Source organism: Pygocentrus nattereri, chromosome 5 (assembly GCF_015220715.1).
Source record: "Pygocentrus nattereri isolate fPygNat1 chromosome 5, fPygNat1.pri, whole genome shotgun sequence".
In the NCBI taxonomy this organism is placed as follows: Eukaryota; Metazoa; Chordata; class Actinopteri; order Characiformes; family Serrasalmidae; genus Pygocentrus; species Pygocentrus nattereri.
The window spans coordinates 45,833,466-45,859,681 of NC_051215.1; the positions used below are offsets into that span (position 1 = coordinate 45,833,466).

A 26,216-nucleotide genomic window follows, 5' to 3' on the forward strand; every position below is an offset into this window, starting at 1 on the left:
TATGAATATAGTAAGGTGGCGTGATTGTGATAGTAATATGAAACATCAGGTATAAAGCAGTTACAATTATTTAAATTATTTAAATGAAGTTAGTGTCCCTCTGAGTTATTGCACACACAATTGTTATTATTGCACATATGAACCGTTTGATAGTGTTCTAACCGTTTTGATAGTGTTCTGTTTTGATAGTGTACTAACTGTTTTGATAGTGTTCTAACTGTTTTGATAGTGTTCTGTTTTGATAGTGTTCTGTTTTGATAGTGTTCTAACCATTTTGATAGTGTTCTAACCGTTTTGATAGTGTTCTGTTTTGATAGTCTTCTAACCGTTTTGATAGTGTTCTAACCATTTTGATAGTGTTCTAACCGTTTTGATAGTGTTCTGTTTTGATAGTGTTCTAACCATTTTGATAGTGTTCTGTTTTGATAGTCTTCTAACCGTTTTGATAGTGTTCTAACCATTTTGATAGTGTTCTAACCGTTTTGATAGTGTTCTGTTTTGATAGTGTTCTAACCATTTTGATAGTGTTCTAACTGTTTTGATAGTGTTCTAACCGTTTTGATAGTGTTGTTTTGATAGTGTTCTGTTTTGATAGTGTTCTAACTGTTTTGATACTGTTCTGTTTTGATAGTGTTCTAACCGTTTTGACAGTGTTCTGTTTTGATAGTGTTCTAACCGTTTTGATAGTGTTCTGTTTTGATAGTGTTCTAACCGTTTTGATAGTGTTCTGTTTTGATAGTGTTCTAACCGTTTTGATAGTGTTCTGTTTCATAGTGTTCTGCTTTGACAGTGTTCTGTTTTGACAGTTTTCTGTTTTGATAGTGTTCTAACCGTTTTGACAGTGTTCTGTTTTGATAGTGTTCTAACCGTTTTGATAGTGTTCTGTTTTGATAGTGTTCTAACCGTTTTGACAGTGTTCTGTTTTGATAGTGTTCTAACCGTTTTGATAGTGTTCTGTTTCATAGTGTTCTGCTTTGACAGTGTTCTGTTTTGACAGTGTTCTGTTTTGATAGTATTCTAACTGTTTTGATAGTGTTCTGTTTTGATAGTTTTCTAACTGTTTTGATAGTGTTCTAACCGTTTTGATAGTGTTCTGTTTTGATAGTGATCTAACCATTTTGATAGTGTTCTAACCGTTTTGACAGTGTTCTGTTTTGATAGTTTTCTGTTTCATAGTGTTCTGTTTTGACAGTGTTCTGTTTTGATAGTTTTCTGTTTCATAGTGTTCTGTTTTGACAGTGTTCTGTTTTGATAGTGTTCTAACCGTTTTGACAGTGTTCTGTTTTGATAGTGTACTAACTGTTTTGATAGTGTTCTAACTGTTTTGATAGTGTTCTGTTTTGATAGTGTTCTGTTTTGATAGTGTTCTAACCATTTTGATAGTGTTCTAACCGTTTTGATAGTGTTCTGTTTTGATAGTGTTCTAACTGTTTTGATAGTGTTCTAACCGTTTTGATAGTGTTCTAACTGTTTTGATAGTGTTCTAACCGTTTTGATAGTGTTGTTTTGATAGTGTTCTGTTTTGATAGTGTTCTAACTGTTTTGATACTGTTCTGTTTTGATAGTGTTCTAACCGTTTTGACAGTGTTCTGTTTTGATAGTGTTCTAACCGTTTTGATAGTGTTCTGTTTTGATAGTGTTCTAACCGTTTTGATAGTGTTCTGTTTTGATAGTGTTCTAACCGTTTTGATAGTGTTCTGTTTCATAGTGTTCTGCTTTGACAGTGTTCTGTTTTGACAGTGTTCTGTTTTGATAGTATTCTAACTGTTTTGATAGTGTTCTGTTTTGATAGTTTTCTAACTGTTTTGATAGTGTTCTAACCGTTTTGATAGTGTTCTGTTTTGATAGTGATCTAATCATTTTGATAGTGTTCTAACCGTTTTGACAGTGTTCTGTTTTGATAGTTTTCTGTTTCATAGTGTTCTGTTTTGACAGTGTTCTGTTTTGATAGTGTTCTAACTGTTTTGATAGTGTTCTGTTTTGATAGTGTTCTAACTGTTTTGATACTGTTCTGTTTTGATAGTGTTCTAACCGTTTTGACAGTGTTCTGCTTTGACAGTGTTCTGTTTTGATAGTGTTCTGTTTTGATAGTGTTCTGTTTCATAGTGTACTGTTTTGACAGTGTTCTGTTTTGATAGTGTTCTAAGCGTTTTGATAGTGACAAAATGAAATGTTCAATCTTTTTTTTTAAGGAATATAGTGACTTAAAGTAATGTGATTTTAGTCTAAAGTCCAAGTCAGTTAAAAGTCTGAAATGTACTTTTATTAAACTCTGACTGTAAACCAACACCAATTAAATTACTCAAAAAAGTGAAAACAGAATTGGAGTTTAGACCAAACACAGGGAGCCTGTAAACAGCAAAAACAGAAAACAATAACTCCGTAAGCTGCATAGTAACAAGAAGCTGAATATCAATTTCCTTACCATATTATAAAATTAATCATAATGAATTTTAATAATCTAATTTAATTTTGTCTATTTTCCTTCTGTAAAAGTTTGTCACAAATGGCAAATTAAAACTAGACTTTTGCACATGATCCAGTGTGGCAGGATTGTTTCACTGGCACATTTTGCTCTTTCCAACTTGATGGAAAACCTTAAAGAAAGAGAAACGTATAGCGATGCATCTTGTGACGTGCCTTAAACATTACTCATAGTAAACAAAATCAACACATGATGTTTTTTCGTGATAATCAAAGAAGGAAGGGTGAAGAAATCAGGCTGTAATCTGTGGCTTAACCGTCCACAGATATTTCCCTTTTCTAGCATATAGCGCAACATGAGTACAGCGCTCTTGTTATCGCGTGCACTATTCCAAACAGCCACAAGCAGTGAGATATTCCTGGAAGAATTCCTGTAAAACTTTCCACCATTGCATGATCTTTGACCACAATTCTGAAAAAGATCAGCTGCCATGCACATTTTAGAGGAGTAAATGAGGGACGCTCCTGACCACACCTACACACATTCCAGTGAGATAGAAGGTATGAAACAAATATAGACATTAGTCATCTCAACGCCAACCGCTGAAGCTTTCTAACCCATTCACAGAAAGGGGTATCCAAGGTCATTTTACCAGAACATGTCCCACAGCAGAAGGGACACTGTCAGGAGGCTTAATGACTTTCATTTAATGTTAAGTAGACGAAATCTGCAATCACTGGACCTTCTGGTACTTTCCAGCAAGTCAGTCGGAAGATCAGCTGGGCTGGAAACTACTGGGAATAAAATGCCTGAACTATCTGGAAGATAACAGAACACAGAATCCAAAATAACTGCATAATGCTAAACAACAAACTATTGGTTACATGGAACAACATGTGAGTAATAGCAGCCTGATAGGGCATGTCTGTGCAGGAGAAGAGACAGGCCCCTAAACACTGTGTAACAGTCCAGTCTACAGAAAGGAAATTAGCAGTTAGAAACGAGACAGAGACACAGCTCCCCCATTAGCAATCAGCCAGGTACAACAGCACTTCACCACAACGCTGAAGATCATAATTCAGCCAGATAGCAAGAACAACAACTCAGTAAAAGCCATTTCAGTGTTTGCGGCCATTCTTAACATGACATCTTATTTTAGGGTGGAGTTAAGTGTCTTAGAACCCCAAAGCAGTTAATAGATGTTACTACCGTTAAAGCTGGTCGTGCTTTCAGTGAGTTGTATGCATGCTGTTCATGTGTTTTATTGCTTTATGTTTTGTGCTTTGAGGGGGGAGGTTGGCAGTTTTACATGCTTTTGAGTATCAGCAGTATGACAATGACAGAAAAGTATTTAATTATAATATTCATGTAAACCAACCAATGTTTGCTGTTTATAGGACCCACCGTCAAATTGCACTTTTTAAATTATTCTTCTAAATCATATGAATACTGCCTTTTTGTACTGTTATACTGAATACATCCAAAGGGTCACCTGTAGGGTACTCACTGTTCGTCAAATGTCTGAGGACAACGCACTTCCTAAACTGGCTTCAGTACAAGCTCTTTGTCAGCTTGCAGTAACATTAAAGACTAATCATGTAGTTGAGGTACACAAAATCACAAACCAGCACTTAATGGCACTTAAACTGTTCAGGCACTTGAACCATCTGTGTGGCAGAACATTTAGCATTTTAAGAGTTTTATATTATTTCAAGACTTTTCAGTATTTTAACAATAGATTGGAAAAAGAAACCTGTCAAAATCGTTATTTAGGCAAAACGTATTCTTCCTACCAAAGCAAACAGTTTGATGCACATGAAGCTGAACGTACCAGCACATCTTTCATGTCTTTTTCTCTCTCCGTGCTCATCCATCTCAGCAATTAGGCACCACTTTACAAAATTAATCAGAACAAAGTTTTTAAAAAATCAATCATGATTCATTATACAGCTGTCGATAGGAGTTAGGGGACCGGGTGACATATTATGCTGGTTTTTATGGTGAAAAGAAGGAAACGTGATATCTGCAGCAAACCATTTTCCAAAATAACATTTTCTGTAAACGGTAATGTAGTTATATGACATTTGGTTAACTTGACAAATTCGCTAGACACATCAAGAATTCATTAGGGACTTGCCCGCTGATGAAGGCGGCTCAAATACTTGGTACAAATCAATGCATGAATGAATAGCCCTTAAAAATGAATAACTAAATAAAAGCAGTGTTTCCTATTTTTACCTATTTTTAGACCTGTTTTCTGTTTTCAGTTAGTCTTGACTGGGAATTTGTTGCGGCCATTCAAATGAGATGTTGGTGTTGTGGTGTTCGCATTTAGCCTTTGGATTCAGGTATGATTTCAGGATGAAGAGCATTCCATTCTAATTATGGTACCAGCCTGAAATGAGCAGATTAGAATGAAAACGACAAAGTAAAGAAAAGCATTTTATTGGAGGCGAAGTACATTTATTGTTACATTTTATTTATATCTTTAACTGAGACAAGTACATCACAAGGCATTGCACTTTGAAATAAATTAGTGATTTTTGCTTCATGCAGTTTAGCAAGGACTTTAGACAGTACAGCAAAAGCTTCTGAGAGCTAATCTGGTCGCAGGTTTGCACAAGAATAAGTGAATAAGGCTGGGATGTTGGGGTGTCTTTCACATGGAGAATGTGAAGTGATCTGTGGTAGTGATATGGCAGAGTGAAGTAGATTTAGTTCTGTTTCTATGTCAGCTGTCAAGAACATATTATAATTAAGGCTGCACAATGTAGTGTTTCCTTATTCAATATTAACCTCTGCAATACTGAAATGCAGAAGGCTGCAATAAATTAGTCTCTAATCATGACGTCTGTTCCTGAGAGTTCACCAATCGCAGCTCCAGATAAGCAGGTTTTGATGAATCAAGGTCCATATTGTGCAGCCCTAATTATAACAGTCATACTTACGTCAAGCATCACTACTGCACATCAGTTGGAGGATGCTAGTTTGGATTTTATTCTATTGATCTTCATCGGTAGAAGAGACACCATCTCTTCACTGAGCTCCAGCTCAGTTTCCACTGCTTTCTTGGCTTCTGGGTTCTCCTCACAATACTGCACAACAAAGTTGTAAGAATCAAGTGAGTGGTTGAGATTCTCCAGCTGAGCATTCAGGTTTGTGGTGATGATCTTGGACTGTAGCCGAGCGACACGAAACTTGGCCGCTAACGCTGGTCTCAGCAGATCATCCTCCAACTTCTCGGGGAACTTGCCTTCTGGTGAACGGATGGAGTCCAGGAACATCTGGTAGTACTTGATGGATGAGGTACACAAGTGGTTTAACTTCTTGATGGTGTGTGCATCCGGCTGATCCTGCTTATCAGCCACCCCCAGCTTCAAGTCCATCATTTCGTTAAAGGTTTCGGCAAGTTCGAACTGCAGCTGTCGACAGATCAGCAGGTAGTACTGAGGGTTCAAATCCTTGCAGATCGGCTCCAGGATATCAACACGCCGCTTGTGCATCTTGCAGCGGCGCTCCAAGCGCTCCTCAAAAAAGGCCAACACCTTGAAGAGCGCGCTGTGGTCCTGAAGGATCTCAATGTGATCTGTTACATGACCATCCATCTCGAAATACTCCTTGGCCTGGGCCACATAGCCCTGACCCACCAGGAAGATAGCAGAGGCTTCTTCGAAAATCAGGGGGAGCACAGAGCTCACTTTCTCTTCCTGTCTGCAAATCGAGTCGAAGGTGTCACTGGAATCGAAGAGGACAGCGCTCTTCCGTCCTCTCTCTTTTTCCTCTTCCTCATCACGGCGTGCTCTCAGCATCTCTTCCTGACGATCTAGGTCTAGTTCTCCAATGTTGTCCTGAAAAGGTCAGAAAAAATCTTTTTGATTAATCTATATTAGCCCTCACAAGTCAAAGGCACACTTACCCCCGAGATGTGAGTATGGACATGCCCTTAAAATATGCGAGGGCACTTTAAAGGCTGATAAAAAGAGGTGAGAAAAAAGACAACAACAACAACAGACAGCGAGAGAAAACTTACCTCCAGAAGTTTTTTGGCATCCTCTAAGAGATTTCGACAATATTTGATCCAGCATCTGGCAATTTCAGCTCTTTTCTGACGCAGTTGTTCACGCTTTTCGTATTCAACTTCACCTGCAAATGAAATACGTCCACTTGTAAAGACTATATAATGACACATGCTCCATATAGGAAACAAAAAAAAAAAATCAGGGAAAAAAAAAAAATAACTTGAAAAATGAAAATGTGCAAGGCTCAGGCAAAACACACAAACGTACTTTCTTTGGCAGCAGCTTCTGAAGGGACTTCTCCAGCAAGGCCAGCAATAACATTAGCTGCAGCCAAGCAGTGCCGTGCCTCCATGTATCGTGTCTGAAAGACAGCAGAAAAACAACGTAATTATGGCAATTAAGGATTTGGTGTGGATGAAAGGATAAACTGTTTCGAGTGCATTAAGTGTCTGATACTGAATATACTTTGCTATGAGGACAAAGCAGAAAACAAGCTACCTACACAAAATAGACTGGGAGGAGACGAGGTGTAGAGGGAGAGAGCTGATAGCAACAGCAAGCTATTTCAACACATTTTGAGCACTAGCTCAGTGTTCACACTGAGAGCCCCTACCTTTGTGATATAGTATTGTGACAGTGCAGCAGCATTGATGGCCCACTCAAGCGGCACAAACTGGCTGAATTTCAGCTGTCTTTGCAGTGTACTGTGACAGTACTGTCCAGCTTTCTCATACTGCTCCAGATTTTTATAAACTTGAGCCAGGTAGTAAAGGGTGTGGGTGTACACCATTTCAAATCTGTAAAAAGAGACAGACACACTAAAAACAAAGCACTGCAAATACTTTAGCAGTATGATGGCAAATGGTCATGATCAGCATATCACCTCCTCATTCTCTCTTGCTGGGATGGTGCCTCTTGCTCCACCACAAAGAAATCCACCAAATCCAGTGGTGGCTGACCATCCTGGAATGTTAAGCAGGCTGAATTTAACACATTTAAAGACACTTTAAAAAAATATTTAAAAAAAACATTTCTAACAAGAAGCACTTACTATTTCTGTGGCATTTACTGTAAAGTGATGTAGATAAATGCATCAAGTTATAAAGCCTACACACCTTCCTTGTAGCAGCCTTTAATCTTTATTTCAAAAAGTAGCCTCTGTTATCTTATTGAGATTGGCTTAATGTCAGCAGAGAGTCATTACCCTAACACACAATCCACAACAAATGATCTTTAACACTCATAACTTTCAGTTAGGAAGAATACCCGTCTTGTGTGTGAAAGCCAAAAAGAGCATCTGTAGAGCAGCAAGCTAAATATATTTATTTCTCTTATATGACTATAAATGAAACAACAAATTATAAGTTATTCTTGTTAAGCTTCATCACCTGTCTGTAAAGCACTTTTTTAAAAGTGCCCTGTAAATAAAGAGGATTATTCTTCATTATTATTATTGTACTGCACTAAAATACTTTCCTATAATGCCACCCAGTGTCGGCACTGCAATACTTCACATAAACAGAACAAAGGCAAGCAGAGGTTAGCCAGCGTTCACTATGTGGCCAAAAGTTTGCAGACACTTGTTCATCCAACATTTCTTCTGAAATCAAAGGTATGCATAGAGAGTTTCTCCCCACTTCACTGTAGTACCAGTCTCTACTCTTCTGAGAAGGCTCTACACTAGACATTTGAACCCTACTTGTTTTACTCACAGGGATTTGGCTGCATTGAGCCATAAGTGAGATCATTACTGATGTTGGATGATTAGTTCTGGATCTCATACGTCACTCTAGCTCATATCACAGGTACTGGATGGTCTCCACCTAAGTGTAGTTGTGGAGGAGTCGCACCACATCCCAATGCCGGGGAGTTTATTCCCCACTAGCTGATGCTCAACAGTGGGCACTGAGACTTCAGGCTCATATATGGCAGCTCCAGAGCTTCCCATTATTGGCAATGCTTCTCTCTGGAGATTACACAAGCTCGAAGTGTGCAACTGAACATCTATGCCAGCAAAAGGTGCAACTTAAAGTAACCAAGTAATCTAACAAACTAATTAAAAGGGGTGTCTGAACACGTGTGAACATGCATGCTAATGGATCTGTTAAAGAGTCCAACAAAAGACAGGTTTTTAGGTTTTAGTGTTACCTCCTTCATGTAGCGAACATAAATGGATTTGGCGGTCTCCAAGAAGCCTTGAGCTTTCTCAGTTTCATCTCGTCCAGCCCACAGGATCCCAAGCTGGTTCTGTGAAACAAAAGCCCAACAGGCATCACTTTTAGAGACGTTACTGCGGCCTACAACTTCACTCTGTACTCAGAGGTGGACGAGGCACGCAAATCATGTACTTGAGTTAAAGTAGAGGCACCCAAAGTAAAATATTACTCCAGTAAAAGTAGAAGTCCTTACTCTAGACCTAACTTGAGTAAAAGTACTAAAGTATTTGCCTTCAAATGTACTTAAGTATAAAGTAAAAGTACTAAAAGAGTAATTCTGGCTCTGATGTCCTGTTATCATTTTTATAACCAGACTGGCTTCATGAACTCATTTCAGGTGAAAGTCCTCCAGCGTCTCTCTTGGTAAACCAGTCTTTTAATATTAATGACGTTCTTAGTGACGCTGACGTCTATTAAAATGATCAGAAGCACAAAACACTGAAGGTAAACAGTTTCCATCAGGGAGAACCGAGTGGCTCTGAAATCACTTTTTACACACAAGCAAAGTTTCAGTTTAAGATTACTTTGTAAATCAGTTACAAGCTGAATAAAAACTGGCTTTAAACTCAGGATCACAGATGAGCTCCTTTACTATGTTGATCTGTAGGCGTCTGTTCATAAACATAAACCAGCCCAAACTGATTTACTATAAAATGAAAGTGTTTGTATGAATTCAGAAAAAAAGAAACAGGCCAGTCACGACTGCGTATGTGGACATATTTCTATATTGTGATCTATTTACACAAAGTTAGGTTAGTTCATCATTTAGGTGACGCATGTGCTCCCAAATTTGACGCTGCTGCGCTGACGTTGAACCGTGTGATGCACTGGGTCAGTATGACCAACAGGTCAAAACAAGTTCAGAACAAAGTGACCGCTGTGCCCTGACTGGTGCTCTGGCTTTGCGCTTATGTTTTGACATGTTACGTTTTTATACACACAGAAACCAAAAGGACAGATTTCTCAGAATGTAGTGGAGTGAAAAGTCAGATATTAGACTCTGAAATGTAGTGGAGTGAAAGTAAAAAGTCGCCCAATAATGGAAAAACTAAAGTAAAGTACGCATACACGAAAAAACTACTTAAGTACAGAAACTAATTACATGTACTTAGTTACTGTCCACCACTGTCTGTACCATAATGCACAACTGAACAAACGTTCATATCATTCCTTAAACAATGGGTTGATCTGAGGTTTCCTCACACCCTGAACATTCACAGTCATCTCTCTGGCTCCTTTCACATCAGGCCCTTCTCATATGTCATATCTGATTTACTTCTGCCTTAGTTTGTCTTATTTTCTTTCCGAACCAGCTGTTAATGGTCTGTGGACCTGCTGGGGGGTTTACCCTGGCCTGGATGCAGAGGGAGACGTTCTCCCGAGTCACTGCACACTTCTCCAGCAGCTTCACGCAGCTCATCAGATGCTCCTCGCCCGCGGAAAGCTCCTCTGTTTCAATGTGGTTCACGCCCAAATAGTACTCAACCACCCCGAGCTTGGCTGCTCTGAGGCCGGCCCGGGAGTCTCCCGGGTGGGTTCTCCCGCCTGCAGCCTCCCCTCCCTCGGACTCGCTCTGCTCACACTGGCCGTCCTCTTCTTCTCCCTCCTCCTCCTCCTCCTCACTCTCATCTGCGTCGACATTCTTCAGAAAGCAGTAAATCTCCTTCAGCAGCTCCCTCGCTTCGTACTTCGAGCGGAAAGGGTCGTTCTCCGGGTCTTTTCTAGACTCTTTTTCGGAAAGCTCTTGCGAGCGAAGAAATTTCTCACACACCGCCCTCCACTCTCGACTGTTGACGGATGCCATGTTGTTTTCGCTTACGCCCGAGCCCGTGTTGCCAGATCTCGCGAGAGAAACGCGCGACCAGGTCCTGCGGAGACGAGCCCAAAGCGGACGGTGTAACCCGGTTCTGAAAAAGCCCAGTATGTGTGCGAGAGAAAGATCATATATAACAGATATATGATTTTATTTTGCATTTAATAAGCAACCGGTTAACTATCATTAATATTTTTTTTTTTGTGCAAGAAGTTGGAACAAAAATAAACTGGCCGGGCCGAAAACGAGGAATGGATAAAAGAGTGAACGCACCTAATAAACTGGCCAAATAATTATATTTAGATATATCTAAAAAAAATACACAGCCGACTGGGCCTTTGACTGGCCATCTTAATTAATGTACGGAATTGTAATTAATGCTGGTCTTCATCGGCTCTGTATGTCGTCTGCTGAACTAGCTGGACCATCAATGTTTTAGTGGACAGACAGTGTGAGGGTGCAGCAGATGTAGTGGACAAAGACGGTATAAGGGTGCAGCAGGTATAGTGGACAGAGACAGTGTGAGGGTGCAGCAGGTATAGTGGACAGAGACAGTATGAGGGTGCAGCAGGTGTAGTGGACAGAGACAGTATAAGGGTGCAGCAGGTATAGTGGACAGAGGCAGTATGAGGGTGCAGCAGGTGTAGTGGACAGAGACAGTATGAGGGTGCAGCAGGTGTAGTGGACAGAGACAGTATGAGGGTGCAGCAGGTGTAGTGGACAGAGACAGTATAAGGGTGCAGCAGGTGTAGTGGACAGAGACAGTATGAGGGTGCAGCAGGTGTAGTGGACAGAGACAGTATAAGGGTGCAGCAGGTGTAGTGGACAGAGACAGTATAAGGGTGCAGCAGGTGTAGTGCACCTTATTCTTTTCATTCTTTGGTTGCACCCATCCTTTTCTCTTTTCCTTTGCTTGCAGTGCTCTTTTAAATTGCACCTTTTTGTTTTTAAATTGCACATATTTGTATGATTGCATGTTCTGTGTACAATCTTCTTCTTCTTCTTCTTCTTTCGGCTTTCTCCATGTCCACCTTCACTACATCCATAAACCTTCTCTGTGGTCTACCTCTTCTCCTTCTACCCGGCAGCTCCATCACCAACATTCTTTGCCCAATATATCCACTATTCCTCCTCAACACGTCCAAACCATCTCAACCTGGCCTCTCTGGCTTTATCTCCAAACGGCTCCACCTTCACTGTCCCTCTGATCCGTTCATTTCTAATCTTGTCCATCCTTGTCACTCCCAACGAAAATCTCAGCATCTTCATCTCCGCCGCCTCCAGGTCAATAAAGTAAAAAAAAAGGTGTAGGAATAAGACCCCACCAGAGGCGGTTTATGAGGAGCCTGGGCCACTCCCTATTCCTCCTGTTATATCAAAAACAGGACTATTAAACAGCAGAGGGCGCCCGCGAGTGAGTCCTCAATGAATGGGAGTGTATGGAGCTCAACGGCTAAAAACGAGGTTTAAAATAGTTTCTAATCTTTTACCCAGAACGTTTCTTTAACTTTAGAAAGCAGAAGGATGTATTTCACTAAAAAACAAAGAAAACTCGCCTGTGTGTTTCCTTTATTCTACAGCCAACGGGTTTTGGGCAGCAGGAGGCGGGCTTTACTGCTAGAGCGGGATGATTGATTGGCGAGCGGAGCAGCTCATTGGCTGTTCTCGCTCACTGACGTCATGGACGTACACGACGCGCCGTTTTAAACTCCTATAACTCGAGTTTAAAAGCTCTTACAAATATAACAGCGGTGTTCAAATGTTTTATGCTGTTCTATATTCAGGAAATTATTTCATTATTTTACATTCAAAATGTTTAAGCTTTTCTAAACTATGATTTTGCTCAAATGCTGCATATCAACCCACTCATTTTGGACTCGCTCGGGAGCGCCCTCTAGCGTTTGAGAAAACCGACAGAGATTGCTGAGTGGTAATTCTCCTCTCTGCAAGTTCTGTGATTGTATGTATGTATGTATATATATATATATATATATATATATATATATATATATATATACACACACATAGATACATACAATCATAGCATATAATTAAAGGTACACATAAAAATGCATTACCGTGTTTAAAATTCAAATTCAGTACTGCGGTTATAATTTGCCATTTGATAAACTGGTACTGAGGTACAATTCCCACAAATATTTAGATGCTTTGTACGTAGATTTATCTGAATAAAAATGTACTTCCAAAAGCTCATATTTGTGCTTAATGGGACTATGTAAGAATTGTGTCCAAATGATAATTAAAATGTAATTATTCTTATTAGAGAACACCAGAAAGTTCAAATGTAAACGTAAAGAGGAATGCATGTTTTACAGATACATTTTGGCAATTAATCTTTAGCTGATCCTTTGTTTAATTTGATTGTATTATGCTGCTGACAGCATTTGTATTGCTTGTATTGTATTTCTCACTTTTGAGCTTTCACATTTTATTTGAGGTATGGGGCCTGTTTAAGTATAGGGCTTATGCCGATGTATCGAAAAAGCTCTATAAGTTGCTTATTATGTAAATAATTTTTAGACATACACACATATTCATAAGTATTTGGACATAATTTTTATAATCTGCCTCTGTGCACCACTAAGATGGATTTGAAATGAAGCAGTCAAGATGTGGCTGAAGTGTAGATTCAGGGAGCTTAATAAGACTATTGCATTAACCATTTAGGAATTACAGCCATTTTTTACATAGTCCCTTCATTTTCACAAGGTTAAAAAGTAATTGGACAAACTAACGTAATACTAAATACAAGGATTATTTTCAATACTTGGATGAAAGTCCTTTATAGTCAATGACAGTCAGTGTCTGGAACCTGTGGAAATCACCAAATGCCTCCCTTGAGGTGCTTTGCCAGGCCTTCACTGCAGCCCCCTTCAGTTGCTGCTTGTTTGTAGGTCTTTCTGCCTTTGGTTTTGTCCTCAGTAAGTGAAAATCATGTTTGGTTGAGGTTAGGTGACTGACTCAGCCATTTAAGAACATCCCATTTCTTTACCTCATGAAGCTCTTGGGTTGTTTTTGTGATATGTTTTGGGTCATTATTTATCAATGCTGTGAAGCGCTGTCCTATCAGTTTTGCATTTGATTGAATCTGAGCAGAAAGTATAGCTCTATACACTTTAGAATTCATCTTGCTACTTCTGTCTGTAATCACCTTCAACACCAGTGACCCAGTTCCACTGGCAGCCATACATGCCCATGTCATAACACTACCTCCACCATGTTTCACAGATGATGTGGAGGTGGTGTGCTTTAGATCATGAGCCTATTCGTTCATTCTCTATACTTCTCCTGTCTTGTTCTCATCTATCCAAAGAATGTGTCTCCAGAACATTTTTAGATATTTTCAAAGACTAATCTAGCCTATCTGTTCTTGAGTGTTACCACCTGTGGTGTGTATCTTGAGTTAAACCTTCTGTATTGACATTCATGAAGGCATCACTTGACTATAGACTTTGAAAATGACACGCCAACCTCCTGTAAAATTTCCTTGACTCGATTAGATGTTGTGAAGGAGTTTTTCTTCGCCACAAATATTTCTGCAATCAGTGAAGACTTTGGTTGTCTTCACTAACCTTCCATGCCTTTTGGTGTTGTTGAGCTCACCAGTGTATTCCTTCTTTTTAATAATGTATCAAATTGCTGATTTGGCCACTCCTAAAGTTTGTGCTATCTCTCTGATATGTTTATTTTGTTTTTGCCACCTAATGGCCCTTCAATTGACCATTAGTTTCAAGTTCAGTAGCCATACCCAGTCATGATTAGTACCAGACCTCTTGAATCTAAACATCTCTTAAATAACTTGTCTGGTAGTGTGAAGCAAGCTAGAAACTCTAGCTAGAAAGCTAGAAACAAAACAACACATGATGCCACATTCTAAAGAGATTTAAATACAAATGCTAAAGTCAATGAAATCTACAGGCGTGGAAAGGGTTACAAAGCCATTGCTCATCCAGGAGGTCACAAAAGAACCCAGGAAAACATCTAAAGAAGTGCAGGCCTCACTCGCCTCAGTTAAGATCCATGTACAAGATAAGAGACCATGAGGAAGAGACTGGCAAAAATAGCATCCATGGGAGAGCTGCAAGGCACAAGCTATGTGTGACCGAAAAGAACACAAAGGCTCATCTTGCATTTGCCAAAAAACATCTAGATGATCCCCAAGACTCTTGGGCCAATATTCTATGAACAAAGGTAAAACTTATTGGAAGACATGGATCCTGTTACACCTGGTATAAAGCTAACACTACATTCCACCAGAAGAGCATCATACCAAAAGTCAAACATGATGGTGGTAGTGTGATGATCTGGGGCTGTTTTGCTTCTGCAAAAACTGGACAACTTGTTGTAACTGATGGAACCATGAATTCTGCTTTCTATCAGAAAATCCTGAAGAAGAATTTCCGCTCATCAGTTCAAGACCTAAGGCTCAATGTAAATGCTGTGCAGCATGACAATGATCCGAAGCACCCAACAAGTCCACCTAAAAAAAGCCCAAAATAAACAAAATGAAGGTTTTGGATTGGATTAGTCAAAGTCCTGACATGAATCATATTGATATGCTGTGGTAAGACCTGAAACAGGCACGAAAACCCACCAGTATAGCTGAATTAAAACAATTCTGCAAAGAAGAAGCAACGCTACAGACTCATCATAAGTTACTGCACAGTTTGATTGCAGTTGTTACTGCCAACGTTGGGTGGCACAGCCAGTTAGTTTAGGAGAGCGATTACTTTGTTCCCATGTGTGATTTATGTATTAAATTAACCTGTGTCCTGTAAATAGAATGATCATTTAAAAGCTGCCTTTTGTGTTTACTTGTGTTGTCTTTATCTTATATTAAAATTAGTTGGATGATCTGAAACATCTAAAAGGTATGAATACTTTTTCACAGAACTGCAGTACATTCTAGTAAGGACAGAAATGCAGCTGTTGTAAGCCGAAGTGCATGAGTCCACCAGTAAGCCTACTCATTTTGTTAACACAGTTCTAGTAAAATCTTTAGCCAGTGTAAATTTACCAATCCAATTCAAACTGCTGCAAAACATGTGTAATGCCATCACTGGGTACAGGTGTAGAGTTCATTCTTTCTCTGCAAAGATGTCACCATGTTTATTAATATATCTGCATACAAACTTCCTCTAAAAGAGAAAAAATGTGTGTTATTTATAGGACTGCCCAACAAAACAAGGCTGTAATATGCTCTGAATCAGGGGGCTGCAGCTGTGAAATTGGCAGACCGGCTGTGCTTCAGAATGAACTACACTTTCTACTTTCACTTATTATTAAAGCAGAAGTTGTTGCTCTGCGGTGTTGTGAGAGCTGAGAGTGGGTCAGCCGAAAAAAAGCCACATTTTCCTTTGTGCAGACAGAATTCAGATGTGCTCTGAGGCATGTGCTACACTTATTCAGAGTCAGTGCATCTTAATCTAACCTTCATCCGTGCAAATATGGAAAACAGAAGAGTCCAAACAAGGGGTCTAATAAAAGTTAGTCTTATCTCTTATTTTAGGTATATGTACTACATTGATCTAGCAGGCGTGGTTAAAACTAACCTATAATATAATAATAGTCTAATAGTAAGAATAGAGATAATAATAAACTGAAATGGGTGCAAAACCACAGTTCTGCCTATATGTCTTGGCTCACATTTGGGATGTAAGCCTGTAACCCAGAGCCGTTCGATGTTTCGAGTAATTTGAGTGCTAACATGTCTTGCCTGTTTGTGAACCACATCTTGATATTGGCAGGCAGTGTAGAGAGATAAAGGAGTAACATGGTTCTAAGCGCAGTTCAACTTTTTTACCACTTTTGGCATTTTATAAAACTCTTTCAGCTATAACACAGTGTCTTCCAGAAATTGATGGCTGGGGACTACAAGCTTTTATTCTGATGAGTCAAGCAGTTAATGTTATCTTTTGCAGCAGAGCCTTTCTACTTTTGACAGGCAGTAAATTAAAAGCTGCTTTTGGTTCCGCGTTATATAAATAGTGTGGTCTGCAGTGCTGCTTTCGCTCACGGCCACACTATTCTGAGAACGCCCAATCTCGTCTGATCTCGGAAGCTAAGCAGGGTTGGGCCTGGTTAGTACTTGGATGGGAGACTGCCTGGGAATACCAGGTGCTGTACGCTTCTGTTTTCTGCCTCGGTTTGAAGTGCACGCTATCAGTTTTCCACTCTGTCATTTTTACGCTCTGTTGAGTGACAGATGTTAACATCAGTAACAAAGATATCTTGCTCCCAGTTCTTTCATAACATGTTAAAGTGCGATAAATTTATCCTGCTCTTGCTTTATGACTGAGAGAGACTTGTTTGCAGTGCTTCTCTCTTGAATGTGTGTCTTACAGGGGGCAGTTGTGGGCTCTAGGTTAGAGAACTGGCCCTGTGACCGGAAGGTTGCCGGTTTGATCCCCAGTGCCTGACGGTCCATGACTGAGGTGTCCTTGAGCAAGACACCTACCCCCAATTGCTTCCAGGCATGTGTATGTGGTGTTTCACTTCACGGATGGGTTAAATACAGAGGTGGAATTTCCCCGTTTGTGGGATTAAAAAAGTATCACTTATTTATGGGACAGTCTGTTTGAGAATGACAACAGAAAAGAAGACTTTTGCATTCACCATCTCAACACTGGAGGGTGCACTAATACTTTTTTGTGATTTGAATGAACGAGGTTTTCTCAGCCGTGAGAGCATCTGATGATACTTTTACTATAGTGTGCCAATTAATGGAACAGTTTTATCTTTTTCTCTAAATATCTGTTTTTCATTATTTAAGTTTCTTTGTTGTTTTTTGCGGAATCAAAATTAAAATCGTGGTCATAATTTGTCACAAGCATAACAAGTAACTGACACATACCTGGTGAACATAAAACATAAAAAATATGTAATAATGTAAAAAATATAAACGATTATTTGAACAGATTCACTGAAATGTTTAAGCAAATCATTGCTATTTCCTCTATCAGTTTGATCGCTAGTATTGTGGGTTTTTCAGCTTTAGTCCCCTGTGTCTTCAGTGTTTCTGTAGGTGGGAGAGAGCGGGCTGATGTGCTCTGATGCAGGCTGATGCAGATGTGTTCAGCTCCAGAGGAAGATGAAGACTCGTTGAAGCACATCGAGTTCAAACGAGTGTGAAACTGTAAAACACTCCCAGGAGAGTTATGAGGCCGCCCGCCTTCTGTTCTTCACCAGGTCTTAAACAGAAGTGCAACTTTACAGGTAAACTGGACTTTCTGAAAGCTTGCTGTGTGGTTGTGGGCCAGTGGGTGGTGAATTCTGTATCTAGACAGATAGAGAGATGATCAGCAGTTATTATGTTGATGTAATGTCTTGAGTTGTCTTCCACTTACTCCATGATCAGAAGAGACTTTAGGGGTGTGAAAAGTCAGATTAAGAGAAGTGGATGCGGTTTGTTTGGGTTTTATGTGTTTAGCTGTGCTTGGTTCTGTGATGTTTTTTATTTGGGTTTTATGTGTTTAGCTGTGCTTGGTTCTGTGAAGGTTTTTTTGTTTGGGTTTTATGTGTTTAGCTGTGCTTGGTTCTGTGAGGGTTTTTGTTTGTTTGGGTTTTATGTGTTTAGCTGTGCTTGGTCCTGTGAGGATTTTTTGTTTGGATTTTATGTGTTTAGCTGTGCTTGGTTCTGTGAGGGTTTTTTCTTTGGGTTTTATGTGTTTAGCTGTGCTTGGTTCTGTGAGGGTTTTTTTGTTTGGGTTTTATGTGTTTAGCTGTGCTTGGTTCTGTGAGGGTTTTTTCTTTGGGTTTTATGTGTTTAGCTGTGCTTGGTTCTGTGATGTTTTTTATTTGGGTTTTATGTGTTTAGCTGTGCTTGGTTCTGTGAGGGTTTTTGTTTGTTTGGGTTTTATGTGTTTAGCTGTGCTTGGTTCTGTGAGGGTTTTTTCTTTGGGTTTTATGTGTTTAGCTGTGCTTGGTTCTGTGAGGGTTTTTTTGTTTGGGTTTTATGTGTTTAGCTGTGCTTGGTTCTGTGAGGGTTTTTTTGTTTGGGTTTTATGTGTTTAGCTGTGCTTGGTTCTGTGAGGATTTTTTGTTTGGGTTTTATGTGTTTAGCTGTGCTTGGTTCTGTGAGGGTTTTTTTCTTTGGGTTTTATGTGTTTAGCTGCGCTTGGTTCTGTGAGGGTTTTTTTGTTTGGGTTTTATGTGTTTAGCTGTGCTTGGTTCTGTGAGGGGTTTTTTTGTTTGGGTTTTATGTGTTTAGCTGTGCTTGGTTCTGTGAGGGTTTTTTTGTTTGGGTTTTATGTGTTTAGCTGTGCTTGGTTCTGTGAGGGGTTTTTTTGTTTGGGTTTTATGTGTTTAGCTGTGCTTGGTTCTGTAAGGGTTTTTTTGTTTGGGTTTTATGTGTTTAGTTGTGCTTGGTTCTGTGAAGGTTTTTTCTTTGGGTTTTATGCGTTTAGCTGTGCTTGGTTCTGTGAGGGGTTTTTTTGTTTGGGTTTTATGTGTTTAGCTATGCTTGGTTCTGTGAGGGTTTTTTTTTGTTTGGGTTTTATGTGTTTAGCTGTGCTTGGTTCTGTGAAGGTTTTTTTTGTTTGGGTTTTATGTGTTTAGCTGTGCTTGGTTCTGTGAGGGTTTTTGTTTGTTTGGGTTTTATGTGTTTAGCTGTGCTTGGTTCTGTGAGGGTTTTTTTGTTTGGTTTTATGTGTTTAGCTGTGCTTGGTTCTGTGAGGGTTTTTCTTTGTTTGGGTTTTATGTGTTTAGCTGCGCTTGGTTCTGTAAGGGTTTTTTCTTTGGGTTTTATGCGTTTAGCTGTGCTTGGTTCTGTGAGGGGTTTTTTTGTTTGGGTTTTATGTGTTTAGCTATGCTTGGTTCTGTGAGGGTTTTTGTTTGTTTGGGTTTTATGTGTTTAGCTGTGCTTGGTTCTGTGAGGGTTTTTTTGTTTGGGTTTTATGTGTTTAGCTGTGCTTGGTTCTGTGAGGGTTTTTCTTTGTTTGGGTTTTATGTGTTTAGCTGCGCTTGGTTCTGTAAGGGTTTTTTGTTTGGGTTTTATGTGTTTAGCTGTGCTTGGTTCTGTGAGGGGTTTTTTTGTTTGGGTTTTATGTGTTTAGCTATGCTTGGTTCTGTGAGGGTTTTTGTTTGTTTGGGTTTAATGTGTTTAGCTGTGCTTGGTTCTGTGAGGGTTTTTTTGTTTGGGTTTTATGTGTTTAGCTGTGCTTGGTTCTGTGAGGGTTTTTCTTTGTTTGGGTTTTATGTGTTTAGCTGCGCTTGGTTCTGTAAGGGTTTTTTGTTTGGGTTTTATGTGTTTAGCTGTGCTTGGTTCTGTGAAGGTTTTTTTGTTTGATTTTATGTGTTTAGCTGTGCTTGGTTCTGTGAGGGTTTTTTGTTTGGGTTTTATGTGTTTAGCTGTGCTTGGTTCTGTGAGGGTTTTTTGTTTGGGTTTTATGTGTTTAGCTGTGCTTGGTTCTGTGAGGTTTTTTTGTTTGGGTTTTATGTGTTTAGCTGTGCTTGGTTCTGTGAGGTTTTTTTTTTTGGGGTTTTATGTGTTTAGCTGTGCTTGGTTCTGTGAGGTTTTTTTGTTTGGGTTTTATGTGTTTAGCTGTGCTTGGTTCTGTGAGGGTTTTTTCTTTGGGTTTTATGTGTTTAGCTGTGCTTGGTTCTGTGAGGGTTTTTTTGTTTGGGTTTTATGTGTTTAGCTGTGCTTGGTTCTGTGAGGGTTTTTTTCTTTGTGTTTTATGTGTTTAGCTGTGCTTGGTTCTGTAAGGGTTTTTTTGTTTGGGTTTTATGTGTTTAGCTGTGCTTGGTTCTGTGAGGGTTTTTTCTTTGGGTTTTATGTGTTTAGCTGTGCTTGGTTCTGTGAGAGTTTTTTTGTTTGGGTTTTATGTGTTTAGCTGTGCTTGGTTCTGTGAGGGTTTTTTTCTTTGGGTTTTATGTGTTTAGCTGTGCTTGGTTCTGTGAGGTTTTTTGGGGGGTTTTATGTGTTTAGCTGTGCTTGGTTCTGTGAGGGTTTTTTTTGTTTGGGTTTTATGTGTTTAGCTGTGCTTGGTTCTGTGAAGGTTTTTTTTGTTTGGTTTTATGTGTTTAGCTGTGCTTGGTTCTGTGAGGGTTTTTTTGTTTGTGTTTTATGTGTTTAGCTGTGCTTGGTTCTGTGAGGGTTTTTTTGTTTGGGTTTTATGTGTTTAGCTGTGCTTGGTTCTGTGAGGGTTTTTTTGTTTGGGTTTTATGTGTTTAGCTGTGCTTAGTTCTTTGAGGGTTTTTTTGTTTGGGTTTCATGTGTTTAGCTGTGCTTGGTTCTGTGAGGGTTTTTTTTGTTTGGGTTTTATGTGTTTAGCTGTGCTTGGTTCTGTGAGGGTTTTTGTTTGTTTGTTTTTTATGTGTTTAGCTGTGCTTGATTCTGTGAGCGTTTTTTTGTTTGGGTTTTATGTGTTTAGCTGTGCTTGGTTCTGTGAGGGTTTTTTGTTTGGGTTTTATGTGTTTAGCTGTGCTTGGTTCTGTGAGGGTTTTTTTGTTTGGGTTTTATGTGTTTAGCTGTGCTTGGTTCTGTGAGGGTTTTTTTGTTTGGGTTTTATGTGTTTAGCTGTGCTTGGTTCTGTGAGGGTTTTTTTGTTTGGGTTTTATGTGTTTAGCTGTGCTTGGTTGTGTGAGGGTTTTTTTTTGTTTGGGTTTTATGTGTTTAGCTGTGCTTGGTTCTGTGAGGGTTTTTTTTGTGTGTTTTATGTGTTTAGCTGTGCTTGGTTCTGTGAGGGTTTTTTTCTTTGGGTTTTATGTGTTTAGCTGTGCTTGGTTCTGTGAGGTTTTTTTGGGGGGTTTTATGTGTTTAGCTGTGCTTGGTTCTGTGAGGGTTTTTTTTGTTTGGGTTTTATGTGTTTAGCTGTGCTTGGTTCTGTGAAGGTTTTTTTTGTTTGGTTTTATGTGTTTAGCTGTGCTTGGTTCTGTGAGGGTTTTTTTGTTTGTGTTTTATGTGTTTAGCTGTGCTTGGTTCTGTGAAGGTTTTTTCTTTGGGTTTTATGTGTTTAGCTGTGCTTGGTTGTGTGAGGGTTTTTTTTTGTTTGGGTTTTATGTGTTTAGCTGTGCTTGGTTCTGTGAGGGTTTTTTTGTTTGGGTTTTATGTGTTTAGCTGTGCTTGGTTCTGTGAGGGTTTTTTTGTTTGGGTTTTATGTGTTTAGCTGTGCTTGGTTCTGTGAGGGTTTTTTTGTTTGGGTTTTATGTGTTTAGCTGTGCTTAGTTCTTTGAGGGTTTTTTTGTTTGGGTTTCATGTGTTTAGCTGTGCTTGGTTCTGTGAGGGTTTTTTTTGTTTAGGTTTTATGTGTTTAGCTGTGCTTGGTTCTGTGAGGGGTTTTTTTCTTTGGGTTTTATGTGTTTAGCTGTGCTTGGTTCTGTGAGGGTTTTTTTTGTTTGGGTTTTATGTGTTTAGCTGTGCTTGGTTCTGTGAGGGTTTTTGTTTGTTTGTTTTTTATGTGTTTAGCTGTGCTTGATTCTGTGAGCGTTTTTTTGTTTGGGTTTTATGTGTTTAGCTGTGCTTGGTTCTGTGAGGTTTTTGTTTGTGTGGGTATTATGTGTTTAGCTGTGCTTGGTTCTGTGAGGGTTTTTGTTTGTTTGGGTTTTATGTATTTAGCTGTGCTTGGTTCTTTGAAGGTTTTTTTTGGTTTGGGTTTTATGTGTTTAGCTGTGCTTGGTTCTGTGAGGGTTTTTGTTTGTTTGGGTTTTATGTATTTAGCTGTGCTTGGTTCTGTGAGGGTTTTTTTTTGTTTAGATTTTATGTGTTTAGCTGTGCTTAGTTCTTTGAGGGTTTTTTTTGTTTGGGTTTCATGTATTTAGCTGTGCTTGGTTCTGTGAAGGTTTTTTTTGGTTTGGCTTTTATGTGTTTAGCTATGCTTGGTTCTGTGAGGGTTTTTGTTTGTTTGGGTTTTATGTGTTTAGCTGTGCTTGGTTCTGTGAGGGTTTTTTTTTGTTTAGGTTTTATGTGTTTAGCTGTGCTTAGTTCTTTGAGGGTTTTTTTTGTTTGGGTTTCATGTGTTTAGCTGTGCTTGGTTCTGTGAGGGTTTTTTTTGTTTGGGTTTTATGTGTTTAGCTGTGCTTGGTTCTGTGAGGGTTTTGTTTGTTTGTTTTTTATGTGTTTAGCTGTGCTTGATTCTGTGAGCGTTTTTTTGTTTGGGTTTTATGTGTTTAGCTGTGCTTGGTTCTGTGAGGGTTTTTTGTTTGGGTTTTATGTGTTTAGCTGTGCTTGGTTCTGTGAGGGTTTTTTTGTTTGGGTTTTATGTGTTTAGCTGTGCTTGGTTCTGTGAGGGTTTTTTTGTTTGGGTTTTATGTGTTTAGCTGTGCTTGGTTGTGTGAGGGTTTTTTTTTGTTTGGGTTTTATGTGTTTAGCTGTGCTTGGTTCTGTGAGGGTTTTTTTGTTTGGGTTTTATGTGTTTAGCTGTGCTTGGTTCTGTGAGGTTTTTTTGTTTGGGTTTTATGTGTTTAGCTGTGCTTGGTTCTGTGAGGGTTTTTTTTTTGGGGTTTTATGTGTTTAGCTGTGCTTGGTTCTGTGAGGTTTTTTTGTTTGGGTTTTATGTGTTTAGCTGTGCTTGGTTCTGTGAGGGTTTTTTCTTTGGGTTTTATGTGTTTAGCTGTGCTTGGTTCTGTGAGGGTTTTTTTGTTTGGGTTTTATGTGTTTAGCTGTGCTTGGTTCTGTGAGGGTTTTTTTCTTTGTGTTTTATGTGTTTAGCTGTGCTTGGTTCTGTAAGGGTTTTTTTGTTTGGGTTTTATGTGTTTAGCTGTGCTTGGTTCTGTGAGGGTTTTTTCTTTGGGTTTTATGTGTTTAGCTGTGCTTGGTTCTGTGAGAGTTTTTTTGTTTGGGTTTTATGTGTTTAGCTGTGCTTGGTTCTGTGAGGGTTTTTTTCTTTGGGTTTTATGTGTTTAGCTGTGCTTGGTTCTGTGAGGTTTTTTGGGGGGTTTTATGTGTTTAGCTGTGCTTGGTTCTGTGAGGGTTTTTTTTGTTTGGGTTTTATGTGTTTAGCTGTGCTTGGTTCTGTGAAGGTTTTTTTTGTTTGGTTTTATGTGTTTAGCTGTGCTTGGTTCTGTGAGGGTTTTTTTGTTTGTGTTTTATGTGTTTAGCTGTGCTTGGTTCTGTGAGGGTTTTTTTGTTTGGGTTTTATGTGTTTAGCTGTGCTTGGTTCTGTGAGGGGTTTTTTTGTGTGTTTTATGTGTTTAGCTGTGCTTGGTTCTGTGAGGGTTTTTTTCTTTGGGTTTTATGTGTTTAGCTGTGCTTGGTTCTGTGAGGTTTTTTTGGGGGGTTTTATGTGTTTAGCTGTGCTTGGTTCTGTGAGGGTTTTTTTTGTTTGGGTTTTATGTGTTTAGCTGTGCTTGGTTCTGTGAAGGTTTTTTTTGTTTGGTTTTATGTGTTTAGCTGTGCTTGGTTCTGTGAGGGTTTTTTTGTTTGTGTTTTATGTGTTTAGCTGTGCTTGGTTCTGTGAAGGTTTTTTCTTTGGGTTTTATGTGTTTAGCTGTGCTTGGTTGTGTGAGGGTTTTTTTTTGTTTGGGTTTTATGTGTTTAGCTGTGCTTGGTTCTGTGAGGGTTTTTTTGTTTGGGTTTTATGTGTTTAGCTGTGCTTGGTTCTGTGAGGGTTTTTTTGTTTGGGTTTTATGTGTTTAGCTGTGCTTGGTTCTGTGAGGGTTTTTTTGTTTGGGTTTTATGTGTTTAGCTGTGCTTAGTTCTTTGAGGGTTTTTTTGTTTGGGTTTCATGTGTTTAGCTGTGCTTGGTTCTGTGAGGGTTTTTTTTGTTTAGGTTTTATGTGTTTAGCTGTGCTTGGTTCTGTGAGGGGTTTTTTTCTTTGGGTTTTATGTGTTTAGCTGTGCTTGGTTCTGTGAGGGTTTTTTTGTTTGGGTTTTATGTGTTTAGCTGTGCTTGGTTCTGTGAGGGTTTTTGTTTGTTTGTTTTTTATGTGTTTAGCTGTGCTTGATTCTGTGAGCGTTTTTTTGTTTGGGTTTTATGTGTTTAGCTGTGCTTGGTTCTGTGAGGTTTTTGTTTGTGTGGGTTTTATGTGTTTAGCTGTGCTTGGTTCTGTGAGGGTTTTTGTTTGTTTGGGTTTTATGTATTTAGCTGTGCTTGGTTCTGTGAAGGTTTTTTTTGGTTTGGGTTTTATGTGTTTAGCTGTGCTTGGTTCTGTGAGGGTTTTTGTTTGTTTGGGTTTTATGTATTTAGCTGTGCTTGGTTCTGTGAGGGTTTTTTTTTGTTTAGGTTTTATGTGTTTAGCTGTGCTTAGTTCTTTGAGGGTTTTTTTTGTTTGGGTTTCATGTATTTAGCTGTGCTTGGTTCTGTGAAGGTTTTTTTTGGTTTGGCTTTTATGTGTTTAGCTATGCTTGGTTCTGTGAGGGTTTTTGTTTGTTTGGGTTTTATGTGTTTAGCTGTGCTTGGTTCTGTGAGGGTTTTTTTTTGTTTAGGTTTTATGTGTTTAGCTGTGCTTAGTTCTTTGAGGGTTTTTTTTGTTTGGGTTTCATGTGTTTAGCTGTGCTTGGTTCTGTGAGGGTTTTTTTTGTTTGGGTTTTATGTGTTTAGCTGTGCTTGGTTCTGTGAGGGTTTTTGTTTGTTTGTTTTTTATGTGTTTAGCTGTGCTTGATTCTGTGAGCGTTTTTTTGTTTGGGTTTTATGTGTTTAGCTGTGCTTGGTTCTGTGAGGGTTTTTTGTTTGGGTTTTATGTGTTTAGCTGTGCTTGGTTCTGTGAGGGTTTTTTTGTTTGGGTTTTATGTGTTTAGCTGTGCTTGGTTCTGTGAGGGTTTTTTTGTTTGGGTTTTATGTGTTTAGCTGTGCTTGGTTCTGTGAGGGTTTTTTTGTTTGGGTTTTATGTGTTTAGCTGTGCTTGGTTGTGTGAGGGTTTTTTTTTGTTTGGGTTTTATGTGTTTAGCTGTGCTTGGTTCTGTGAGGGTTTTTTTGTTTGGGTTTTATGTGTTTAGCTGTGCTTGGTTCTGTGAGGGTTTTTTTCTTTGGGTTTTATGTGTTTAGCTGTGCTTGGTTCTGTGAGGGTTTTTTTGTTTGGGTTTTATGTGTTTAGCTGTGCTTAGTTCTTTGAGGGTTTTTTTGTTTGGGTTTCATGTGTTTAGCTGTGCTTGGTTCTGTGAGGGTTTTTTTTGTTTAGGTTTTATGTGTTTAGCTGTGCTTGGTTCTGTGAGGGGTTTTTTTGTTTGGGTTTTATGTGTTTAGCTGTGCTTGGTTCTGTGAGGGTTTTTTTTTGTTTGGGTTTTATGTGTTTAGCTGTGCTTGGTTCTGTGAGGGTTTTTGTTTGTTTGTTTTTTATGTGTTTAGCTGTGCTTGATTCTGTGAGCGTTTTTTTGTTTGGGTTTTATGTGTTTAGCTGTGCTTGGTTCTGTGAGGTTTTTGTTTGTGTGGGTTTTATGTGTTTAGCTGTGCTTGGTTCTGTGAGGGTTTTTGTTTGTTTGGGTTTTATGTATTTAGCTGTGCTTGGTTCTGTGAAGGTTTTTTTTGGTTTGGGTTTTATGTGTTTAGCTGTGCTTGGTTCTGTGAGGGTTTTTGTTTGTTTGGGTTTTATGTATTTAGCTGTGCTTGGTACTGTGAGGGTTTTTTTCTTTGGGTTTTATGTGTTTAGCTGTGCTTGGTTCTGTGAGGTTTTTTTGGGGGGTTTTATGTGTTTAGCTGTGCTTGGTTCTGTGAGGGTTTTTTTGTTTGGGTTTTATGTATTTAGCTGTGCTTGGTTCTGTGAGGGTTTTTTTTTGTTTAGATTTTATGTGTTTAGCTGTGCTTAGTTCTTTGAGGGTTTTTTTTGTTTGGGTTTCATGTATTTAG

The 26,216-nt window shown here is 39.1% G+C and overlaps 1 protein-coding gene and 1 pseudogene across 1 annotated transcript; one reads left to right on the forward strand and one right to left on the reverse strand.

The window, feature by feature from the left end:
* Positions 1-4,854: 4,854 nt before the first annotated feature.
* On the reverse strand, positions 4,855-10,501 carry kifbp (kinesin family binding protein). Its single transcript, XM_017688924.2, has 7 exons — positions 10,009-10,501; positions 8,593-8,691; positions 7,328-7,407; positions 7,058-7,241; positions 6,712-6,805; positions 6,456-6,568; positions 4,855-6,273 (listed from the first exon to the last, which is right to left on the reverse strand). Exons 1-7 carry the CDS (start codon positions 10,462-10,464, stop codon positions 5,395-5,397), a joined length of 1,905 nt encoding a protein of 634 aa, XP_017544413.1. The 5' UTR covers positions 10,465-10,501; the 3' UTR covers positions 4,855-5,394.
* Positions 10,502-16,504: 6,003 nt separating this feature from the next.
* On the forward strand, positions 16,505-16,623 carry LOC119263522 (annotated as a pseudogene).
* The last annotated feature ends 9,593 nt before the right edge of the window (positions 16,624-26,216 follow it).

Coding starts and splice junctions, on each gene's coding strand:
- kifbp (XM_017688924.2), bottom strand. CDS start 10,464: ATGGCATCCGTCAACAGTCGAGAGTGGAGGGCGGTGTGTGAGAAATTT. Junction 8,692..10,008: donor CCCTCTGCATCCAGGCCAGG/GTAAACCCCCCA, acceptor TTTGTTTCACAG/AACCAGCTTGGGATCCTGTG. Junction 7,242..7,327: donor CAGCAAGAGAGAATGAGGAG/GTGATATGCTGA, acceptor CTCTTTTTACAG/ATTTGAAATGGTGTACACCC.